An 11,111-nucleotide genomic window follows, 5' to 3' on the forward strand; every position below is an offset into this window, starting at 1 on the left:
GGTACCTTTGCAACTGAGCAGTTATTAAAGATGGTCTGTCACACCTGGATTATTCCAGTGTGCAGAGGTTGCTGGGAGGTGGCCCCAGAATGGCAGGAGCTGGGGGAGCTTCACTGGGCTTGATGAGAAAACCAGCTTGGCTGGTCTGTGATGGATTTGGACCCAGGTACACCTGACTCCTGCATTTCATGCTCATCACTACAGTATTAGCCCTCCCAAATTTACACACATAGAGTTCATGGTCACACATGTACCCCCAAGAATACACATTTACACAGAAAAGTAAGAAACCCCAAGCTTCTAGACACTTCTTTCTGCTTTCCTCCTCCAACCCAACCTTCCAGCCCTGCAAGTTATCTCTAAAGGACAGCTCTAATTGAGCTTCTTTTCTAGCTTCTGCTCAAAATCCTTTGATGGTTCCCACTGTCATCACATCCAGCCGATGCACCGTTTTGACATTCAAGGCTGCTGTAACCTGGATACAACACCTTCCCTGTGGAAGGCAGAATGACGGCCCCCAAAGGTGTCCACATTCGAATCCCTGGAACCTATGAATGTATTGCATGGCAAAAGGGACTTTGCAGATGTGATTATAGACTTTGAGAAGGGAAGACTTTCCTGGATTATTTGGGTGGGCCCAGTCTAATGACACAGGTCTTTAAAAGTGGAGAGAGCCTTTCCTAGCTGCGGTTAGAGAGAAATGTGATGATGAAGGAAATATCAGAGAGATATGACATTCCTGGCTTTGAAGATAGAGGAAGGGTGGCCACCAGCTAAAATATGAGGGCAGCATCTAGAAGCTAGAAAAGGCAAGGAAATGGATTCTCTCCTAGAGCCTCCATAAAGAAATGCAGCCCTCCAAACATCTTGACTAGCCCAGTGACACCCATGTTGAAGTTCAGTAAGATAATTACTTCGTATTGTTTTAAGACAGTATAGCTGTGGTAATTTGCCAGAGCAAGAGGAAACTAATACATTTGCCATTGAAGCTTCCTCCAACCAGTTCATCTCCGGCTAGTCTAACTGCAGATACCAGGTGTTTTCCTCCCTCCACACCTTTGTTCATTCTGTGGCCTGTTCAGAATACTCAGATCGCCTCTCTCCTGAGCTCCTATTTACGATTGCCTTTCACTCTACGCTGTCCTCAGCATCGAACACCTGCTATCAGTATTCACCGCTCTACCTGCCCATCCTGTGGGCTCCTTGAAGGCAATGTTTGTGATTTGTTTTCCTCTGGACTCCAAGGCCAGGAGTGGTCCATAGAGGTTTGCACAAGGGACCTGAGGTATCCTTACATAGAACCTCCGGTTCTAAGCCCCTAACTGCATCAGAACCACCTGGGGATCTCTACAAAACCCCTAATTCTACCAAATCACCATGGAAGCACGGGAGGCAGCTCCACATGTATTATTGGGTGAAGATTTCTGAGATTCAAAGTTAAGTGAAAAAACAAGGAGTTGAAGAGTGAGTAGAATGTTGCCATTTGTGTAAAAAAGGGGAAAATAAATATTTACATAATTCTAGAAGAATTGAGTATCTTTGGAAAGATATAAAAAATAAGAGGACATGACCTCCTGGAACTTTCTAAATTCTGAACCACATGTACGTATTACCTGTTTACAAAAGTAAAAAAAATTTTAAAATTCAAAATACCGATTCTGGTGTAGCACCAGAAAGAATCCAGGATGTCCTAGATGGGGCACAGGGATTTGTGTCTAAAGCACTGTCTGCCAGCTCATTTTAAGTCAGGAACTGAACTGTCAGGAAGAAGGCAGAGCCAAGATTCCAAGAATATTTGGAAACATAAACTGAAAACACAGTTAATCAGAAAAATAAATAGAAAGCTCTCCAAGGGATTGTGAAGCCGGTCTGGGAACCCACCGCTTTAGTCTCACCTCTGCATCTTATAGATGAGGAAAGAGGGAGAGCGACGTGCCCAGAGCTACACGGCCAGTCGGAGGCACAGGCCACTGCTCCCAGGAATGTTTGATAGCGGCAATGATATGGACTTCCAGCCCCTGCCCACCTTCATGTAGGGACACTGCTGACTCACAGGGTAGGAGGACAGGAAGACAGAGAAGAAAACACCAGCTTTAATCAACCCACCTGCACAGAAACCAGGGGAACACTCCCTGCTTTGCAAAGTCCCAGGGAGAACTTGGTCTCCTTGCAAAAACTGTCTTATAAAAACAAAAGGCTTCAAAGCACCAGTGGCTAAACCCTTTTGAGTAGAAAGGGGGCTAGGGGAGTGGGGGAGAGATGACAGCTGGCTTAGGGTGGGGGAAGGGAGGGCTGGAGGCAGGAGTTGATCCAGTGGTGGGGCAGCAGCAAAGCCTGAAGGGAACTACACCCTTCTTAACCTGCACCCGTCAGCTAACTGGGCTGAGCATCTGGGGCCTCAGAGCCTGTAGTGACCAGAGAACCCCTGGGGCTGGTTCTTGGCACAGCACTGCAGTTGGGATGGTAGGGTAGAGTCTCAGCTCAGGATATTTTGGCCTTAGACAAAAGGAAATCCTAGTTTGGAGGGTGGAGAGTATGGAACAAAGTGGTCACCATGAACAGGCTCAGCTGTGCTAACCGTCTGCACTTCCTTCCAGTTCTCTGGTGCCTCCCACCCTCCTTCCTAACCTAGGGCCACTCCTGTTTCACAGGCTGGGAAGCTGACACCTGGTCCTCCTGCTCTTGGACTCACCAGCCCGGGCATAGTCCACAGGGTGCTCAGGGGTATCTGTGGAAGGAGGTGGGGAGAATGAGCTCACCTCTGTTTGCTCTCAATGAAAGGTGCTGGCCCTCCCAACCACCTACCATGACCCACAGCCCCATTCTGCCTCTAGAACTCCTGGACATTGGTGTGGTCATAAACGCTAGTGATCTGTGAGCACTGGTGACCAGGTAGTGCTGACCAGCCCTTTTCCTCTCTGAAACCACAGGTCTTCCAACCGGGGAAGTAAATGGAGCTATCAGGGGTTGGTGGAGTCGCTGAGGGGGAAGGGGAATCATGGGTGTAGCAGCTTCAGGGACCTGGAAGGGAACGTGGTGACTGAGTTGTGGTCCCCCTTTCCTGGAGAAAGCTTGAAAGGTTTGCCAAGACAGAAGCCAAGTCTAGGAAGGGTTCCCTGTGGGTCAGGTTGAATTCAGGGCTCTGGGCTCCATACATCTAGTTCCCAACAAGAGAACGGGTATATTGCTTTAAGAGAGGTGTTGGCAAGTGGTGGCGATGATGTGTAAATGTGGTGTATTCTAGAGTGTCCAAGCTGGAAGGGGGCTTGAAAATGGAATTTTCATGGATTCTAGAGTGTCCACGCTGGAAGGGGGCTTGAAAATGGAATTCAGAGGCCAGACGCTGGGTTTTGGAGGCTGAAACTACAGAAAGTACACTGTGTTCAAGGCCTGCCTTCACCAAAAGCCTAGCTGTGTGGCCTCAAGCAAATTGCTTCACATCTCCGGGCCTCAGTTTCCATATCTGCAAAATAGGAATCGTAATCCCAGTCTAACGCAGGGAATTGAGAGCCAAATGAGAAGGCTAGAAAGAGCCTCATTTATTAAGGGATTATTTTAATTATTTGAGGTGGGAAAACTGAGAACCAGAGAGGGCAAAAGCCTTGCCGGATGTCACACAGAGAGTCAGTGATAGAGCTGCAATTAGAACCCAGGACTCCTGTCCCTAGTTCATGGTAACTTTCCCCAGAGCTGGTGAATGAGTGTGGTGAGATGGGGTGAGTCTGTCGGTCCTGCTTTTACTCTCTGGACAGTGGACAGGATGCCGGGTGATGGGTGAAAAGGGAGAGGCTGGAGAAGAGAGGGAGCCCCAGTACACGCCAAGGCTGAGATTAAAAAAAAAAATACAAACCCCGGAATTCCCCTCCCTCACCCCGCCCCGCCCCACCCCTGAAGTCCGGGCTGCGAAGGGCCAAGTCCAAGTCCACCGCAGACCCAGATCAAGCAGCACAGGCTGCGGTCGGTCCGCGAGCCGCCAGGGGGCGCGCCTGCCATCCTGGTCAGAGCTCATGGCAGCGGCTGTCAGTCTAGCCACAAAGCAAGTGACGCCAGGGTGGGCGCGAGGAAGAAGCTACCCCGACCTGGAGAAAACAAAGGCAGATTAGGAAAGTGGACCCCAAAAATGAGGATGTGGAGAGATCGGCTGCCTTACCCATCCCTCCTTTCCAACACTAACGCACTGGTCTCCCCACCCCACCCTGTTAGGTGCCATGACCCACGTGTACAGAGGCTGCAGTTGTAAATGCGACGTCTTCTGGGGAGCCTGGTATCCGTAGGAGTCAAAGCCACCAATGAAGTCAACTGCGGAAAGTGAAGAGGCACATAATTAGGGAGGGGTCTGTTGGGGGCGTTATGGGAGACTGGGCCCTGAAAAGGAAGAATCTGAGGTGCAGATCCCATACAGGGCCTTAGGGGTGGGGCCTGAGGGATGGGATGAGTCCGTGGGGGCCAGGACTCCGAGAAGTTCTCCACCAGGAGAGGGCCAAGGCCCTAAGGGGATAGAGAGCCTAGAGGGTGGGGCATCCTTAAGGGAGTGGGCTCTTGGTGACAGGGCTCGAGCCACGTAAGGAGGTTAGACCTGCGGGGGAGTGGGGTCGGGGAAGGACTCTGGGAACACCTGTACCTGGCAGGGGCAGGCCTCACCGAGCCCCTCCACCAAAGGCAGGGCCTAAGAAGGGAGAGTAGGAGGCAGTACTAGGGCCGTGGACTGGGCACCTGGACGTTTAGGCCTCAGCCCCAAACGGAAAGGCTATGCAAATTCCACACACCCCTGCCGCCTCTTCTTCCCCACCGTGAGGGGCCAACCCAGGGCTCCCTACCGCCGAGGCGGCTCAGGCCCCTGTCCAGGGTGCTGAAGGCGCAGGACTGCGCGCGGCTAGGCTTCCCCACTTCCCTCGGGGCACCGCACACTCACAGCTGTCCTCCTCTTCCAGGAACACTTTGCTCACGTAGCAGGCGAACACGAAGCCAAACAGCTGGGGGAGGAAGGGAACAAGAAGAAGGAAGCTCTTCCTCCACCCCTTTCCTGGCCTTGCCCACCCTGACTGGAGGGGCGGTGTGTGCTAAGATGCAGGCAAACTCATAACAACTTCAAGTTAATGACTGGGCCTTAAAGTGAAACAAATTTTATTCCAGTCTCCCTCTGGGAGTTTGACTTTGAATAAGTAATTCTTTTACTTCTCCAAGCCTCAGTTTCCCCAGTTAGATCTGGGTAATACCTTACTGGCTTGTTAAGAGGAAAGAGGATTATGTGACTTTGCCTGTGTAAAGTGCCTAGGACAGGGCTGCCCCATCCCTTCTAAAAATGGGAACTATTACTATCTTATTGTATTCTCACAACTCCTTGAGGTTGATACTGTCATTTCTTTTTGTGTGTAAGGAAACAAGCTTGGAGAGGGCAAGTGACTTGTCCAATGTCACACAATGTCACACGGGTATATTGGAAATTTAAACTCAGGACTGACTCACGGTCTGATGCCTCATCCTATTCATTAACCTGCTCACTCCCTGAATGGAGGCTATGGCAGGAGTGAAGTAAGTACAGATATGGAAACAGAGGCAGGCTGGAAGACCTAGGTTCCACCCTTCTTAACTAAGGCTAAACAAAGGGGTTTGTGGACACCACTTCTGGGAGTGTTGTGAGGTGGGGGGACAGGAGGACTCACAGCCAGAAAGATCTGCAAGGCGCTGCTGAGGGCTTCAATGTAGGGATAGTCAAGCAGGCAACCAGTGACGGAGATGACATGATGGTCCTCCAGGGCCAGGCGGGAGTTCAGGACAGGTGTCACCAGACAGCCCGGCCCATTCTCCATCCACCAGGAGCGGTGCAGGGATGTGTTGAAGGTCATGATGAAGTCCCGGTCCTGGAGGCGGAGGGGCCTAGGATACTGAGCCCGGTGGGGGGGATCCTCCCCAAGTCCCAGGAGACTTTATATAAAGCCTTCTTCACATCTGAACTGCTGTAGCAGCCTCCTCTCCCCTGGCTTGATTTGTGAAGGGTTTGGGGGAGTCTGTATCTGCAAATCTACTTTTGGCCAGTAGGTGGCGCTTGAAGACCATGCATGCCTCGCTCCCCCATCTGCGATGGAAGGGGCTGGTGCTGACCCACAGAAGCCCTAGAATTTCAGGGCTGGAAATGACACTAACAGTGACCTAATACAATTTTCCAGCCATTGGTGAAATCCACAGCAAAGGCCTCTTCATGGCCCATTCAGACTCTCTACTGCTGTCCTTGTGTGTGACCCTGGGCAAACTTCTCACCTCTTTGGTCCTCAGTTTCCCCATTTGAAATGGAGAAGAGGCTGGCCTACATCAGATGTTGTTATCCATGGTGTGCATCCGTGTGTTCATCAATCTATTAACTCATACAGACTTCTAACAAACACTCACTTCCTGCTTTCCAGGTGCCAAGCACTGAGGTGTGTGATTTCATTTATCCCCCTCAGCAACCACAGGAAATTGGAATTGTTCTTATCTGTACTTACTAGCTGAGGAACCTGAAGCTCAGAGAGGGTAAGTTACTTGCCCAGGGTCACACAGCTGGAAACTGTTAGAGATTTGAATCTAGTAGAGTCAAACTAAAGCCATTGCCCTCATTCATATATTTTGCCTTCTTCATATCTGAAAATAGAAGCTATGCCCTCTGGGTTTGCTCTTTTCCAAGCCAAATATTCCCACTTTCTTCGATATTTCTCCACATGACATGGTCTGTTCAATTTTCCCTCGAACAAACTCTACCTAATCTCATTCTCTTATGAAAAATATTGATTAGCAGTGGACTCAAATCTCTGTGCTCTAAGCAGTACAAAGTGTACAGAATTTTCACCTCCCTTGCACTGAACATGCGTGGAGCCTAAGAGTAGCTTTCTGGGTCACCACATACTGTTGGTTTCTACTGAACTTGTGATCAACTGGGACCCCAGCCCATCTTCACACAGATTGCTCTTCAGACGTATCTGTTTCATCATTTGTGTCTGAGAAAGGGCAGAGGAAGCCAGAAACAAAAATGTGGGGTGGGGGATGGGGGCACAGATTATTTGGGTGTGTAAAGGGAGGTTTCTTCAAGAGATGATACCCCAGATCCACACCACATGGGGCACCCTTGGGTGGGGGATGGGAAAGGTCAGGCTCTGCCCTCGGGCACTACCAGGCCTGAGGCTTACCTGGGACAGCTGTCCAACCTCCAGGTAGAAGCAGATGATAAACGCATTCCAGCCAACCCAGAGCACCAGCCAGGCTGCATACTGGGGAAAGCACAGGTGGGGTCAGGGCGGGGCCTGAGGGAGTGGGTTTGGGGTATGTCCGTGGAGACAGAGCTCAGGGACAAGGGAGCAGAGGGAATTATGACAATACCTCACTCACAGAGCACTTTCTAGTTTACAAATCATTTTTATATCCATCTAGTCCTTACAATAGCTCTGCAGGGAAGGCACTGACTACCCCCTCTTCAGAGGTAACTAATTTAAGGCCTAGAGGGGATCTTTGCTCTCCGAGATCACACAGCTAGAAAGAAGTGGACCTAGCACTCAAACCCAAGTCCTTGGGTGGCTAATCCTATCCATTCTACAGAGAACGGTCACCAGACATGGCAAAGACCTGGAGAGGAGCTGGCTATTTCCACCAGTGGCCACCGCCTGGCAGACAGGGCTGTTTACATGGGTGCCTGGGCTTCCCGAGAACTGGAGAGAAGGGTTCTCTTATCTCTTTCAAGTGACAGAAAGCTCTGGAGGACCCTGTTCACTGGGCTTCTGGGAGCTGAGCCTGTGGGAGGTGGGGAGAAGTCCTAGAATGAGTGGGAGTGAACTCTGGTGGTAGCAGGACATTGTGTGTCATTGCTATTGTGGGTGTCAATCATTTATGTAGCAAATCCACTGAAAAGCCTTTTCCCTCAGGAGAGGTGTGTGAATAGGTCACCGAGGAAGAGCAGGGGACAAAGGTGAGCCTAGCTGATAACAGGAGTTTAACAGAGACTATTGAGAACCAGGGCTTGGAGAGGAAGCAGGAGAAAGGAGCCAGGGACACAACCCACTCCTGGAATGGGTGCGTAGGCACTGGCCTCCAAGCCACAGTAGCCGTTCTAGACCACATTTTCGATGAACACAATGAGACAAAAGCTAAGCCTTTCTGAAGCAACCTGAGAAACTAAACAAGACAAGGCTCTTTCCTCCCACTGGCTTTCTGAGACAGCGTGGTGATGTGGCAGGAGCCTCTGCTTCGGATCTGAAGCTCTAGTCCTGGCTCTGCCACTTGTTAGCTTTGTGATCTTAGGAAGCCTTTTAACTTTTCTGAACCTCATTTCCACATCTGGAAAATGGAGATGGTACACTATATCTAGCAGAGCTGTAGTAAAGATCTGATGGTGTACGAAATAGCAGTGTGCCAGGCACATGGCAGGCACTCACTAAATGATATATCTGGTTAATATTTAGATTTTTCCCTAGGAAGTCCTTTAGGAAAAATATCAACCTTGTCTCTGCTGATTGAAGAAACATTGGGATTGGGGCATTCACACCACTAGCCAGGCTGGAGGCAAGACAGAGCTGGGGTCTGGGTACCCGGGGGGCGGGGGTGGGTGGGGCAGTTCTGGTTGGAGAAGCGGGGAATGGGTGAGGGTGAGGAGAAGGGGTTGGCTTGGAAGGGGCCAAGTGGGCCATACCAGAATGAGGTACCGGGAGCGGTACTGCACCGTGCCAAAGATGCCCAGGATGACCGCCATGATGTGCAGGAAGTTGGCTAGGATAGGAGCCCATTGGTAGCCCAGGAAGTCAAAGATCTGCCGCTCCAGTGCAGCCACCTGTGGGAAAGAGCAGACTGAGGCCACTGTCACCCCCTAAAAGGGAAGGACAGGGACTCTTCCTTGACCTTATAGAGGAGGCGATACCGGTTACCATGGTGATGAGGCACCATGACCTGATTGTGCACAGTTCTCAGAGCCATCCCAGCCCTGCGGTACCAAAGGGATATGGGAAGTGGGGGCAAATCTGTGTGAGGGAGGAGGCGCTGAGCCCAGATCATCACTTTGGGGTGCGCTGAAGGGAGATGGGAGCCAGGGTTCAGAACACTGCCTCCCTACCAGCTTGAGCTCTTACACCTTGCCCATGTGGGGCTCTCAGTTGGTGGAGCCAGAATCCAGATCGCTTTTCCCAGATCTGGCCAAAGGCTGAGTCCTGGCTCTGGAGGGCCCAGGGAAGCCTCTAAGCCTGAGTCACCTCTTCCAAGGTCCCCTACCCGGAGATCGCCCTGGCCTATGGGATCCATGGGCCACAGAGAAAGGGATTTTTTTTCACTCCCCATCCCCAAGGGAGCTGTAGTAGATTGCAAAATTGGTCTCAATTCTTCCTTTCTCTGTTTTCATGCTCTTTGGTGTGCCCTCAGACACTAACTCTGTGCTGGGTCATGTGACTGGCTTTGCCAACGAAACTTCAGCAAACTCGATGCAAGTGAAGGCTTGAAAAATGCTTGTGAACTGGAGTTTGCCCACTTGCTATACTTGTAACACAGAGAATATCTTGTAAAAGAGTCTAAGCTGACCTGCTGGAGGATGAGAGGCCATATGGAGGGGCACTGAGGCACCCCAGCTGACAGCTCCTCAACCATCAGAATGAGGTTGAGTAGATCATTCAGACGCTAGCCATAGACCATAGACACATGGCCCAGACCAGAAGAATCTCCTAGCTGACCCACAGAATCATGGGCTAAATAAAAGTGTCCTTTCAAACCATGATGATTTGGAATAATTTGTTATGCAGCAAACGTTAACTGATGTAGCATGCAATCAACACTCTCTTTCCAGCAGCCCCCGGTTCCATCTTTCAGCTGATACTCTTAGGAAGAAAGGTGCCAAAGACACTTATTGGTATAATATCCCTTCCTCTGGTGACAGAACCTATCTCTTTGTTTTGGAAGCTGCCTCCCAGGCACTCAGTCCATGGGAGGCACAGGGTGGGGATGAGACTACTTTTAATTTCCATGGTGGGCTTGTGACCCAGGCCTAACCAAATAATCCACACACGGTGATCTGTTCGGGAGTGGGCACTCACCCTGTGCCCTGTTCCTGAGAGTCGCCAAAGCTAAGGGACAGAGAGAGAGTGAGGGAGGAAGATAAAAAAAGCAAGGAGAATGCTTTGTTACATCATTTTAGGTCTAGCCGTGCCTAAAACAAATTTCTCCTCCTTGTACTTGTGATTTCTGTCACTTGCAACCAAGAGTCCTGACTAAAATAGAAGGGGGAGACAAGGGTCTGGCTGGGGAGGGAGAGGGAAGATTCTGAAAAAGTGAGACGATCCCAGAAGCCTTGTTCTTAGCAGGGAGGCAGGAGGAGGTGGAGCTGATGCTATCACACAGATGGCAAGGCTGGGCAGAGACCCAGGAAGCTGCAGGCCCAACCCTGGCACCCACCCACCTGGCGCCGGCCTGCCTCTTGTGGTGACTCCCCTCCCAGGGCCCTATAAAGAGCTTTCCAAGTTCATCTCTCATTGGATATGCCTTGGTAGAAGGGCAAAGCTGAGAACATTATCTCATTTTGAAGGAGATCATGAGTCTCAGAGAGGGGAAGTGACTTGCCCAAGGTCACACAGCAGGTTAGTGGCAGAACCAGGCAACCATCCTGGCTTTCTCTGCCACCTGTCCCATCTTGGCACCAACACACAACCTTTCCCAGTTGGCGCTGGCCTGGGAGTGTGGTTCTAGCTGAAGGTCTGACACTGATTCTTGAGTGACCTTAAGTAGGCCACCTCCTGCTGGGTCTTAGGTTTCTCTTCTATATATAGAGGCTGCTGGACTAACTGACCTCTAAGGGCCCTTTGGTTTTGACTTCAATGGCCTGCTGACCTTGGGGGAGAAACTCCCCAGGCTTTTCCCCACCCCTCCCCCCCAAAGCTCCTGCCCCGCTTCATTTTTCTCTTTTCCATACTGACTCTGCTAGGCCTTAGGGAGCCCTGGTGGTCTGGAGTCCAGCTTGATGATCTCAACTCTTCTGGTACCTGGTCCTGGCAAGGAGGTTACCACCAGAAGACACAGGGCTGTGACAGAGTTGCCCAGGCTCATAGTGTATCTGGGAAGACACCCTGCCTGGATATGCCTGTCTATAAAATGAGACAGTATTTCCACCTCCA

General features: G+C 50.7%; 1 protein-coding gene across 2 annotated transcripts in view; it reads right to left on the reverse strand.

The window, feature by feature from the left end:
• Nucleotides 1-2,074: 2,074 nt before the first annotated feature.
• Nucleotides 2,075-11,111, reverse strand: part of NKAIN1 (sodium/potassium transporting ATPase interacting 1) — a 41,384-nt gene continuing 32,347 nt past the window's right edge. Inside the window, exons 2-7 of one of the 2 annotated variants that reach the window (XM_011357802.2) lie at nucleotides 8,654-8,791; nucleotides 7,161-7,241; nucleotides 5,664-5,861; nucleotides 4,913-4,973; nucleotides 4,218-4,299; nucleotides 2,075-4,079 (exon numbers count right to left, since the gene is read on the reverse strand). In XM_011357802.2, the coding sequence (XP_011356104.1) occupies nucleotides 4,070-4,079; nucleotides 4,218-4,299; nucleotides 4,913-4,973; nucleotides 5,664-5,861; nucleotides 7,161-7,241; nucleotides 8,654-8,791 (570 nt within the window). In that variant the 3' untranslated portion in view covers nucleotides 2,075-4,069. Of the gene's footprint in view, nucleotides 4,080-4,217; nucleotides 4,300-4,912; nucleotides 4,974-5,663; nucleotides 5,886-7,160; nucleotides 7,242-8,653; nucleotides 8,792-11,111 lie in introns of both variants that reach the window. The other variant, XM_011357801.2, reaches the window with a different exon arrangement.

Source organism: Pteropus vampyrus, unplaced genomic scaffold (assembly GCF_000151845.1).
Source record: "Pteropus vampyrus isolate Shadow unplaced genomic scaffold, Pvam_2.0 Scaffold36, whole genome shotgun sequence".
NCBI lineage: Eukaryota > Metazoa > Chordata > Mammalia > Chiroptera > Pteropodidae > Pteropus > Pteropus vampyrus.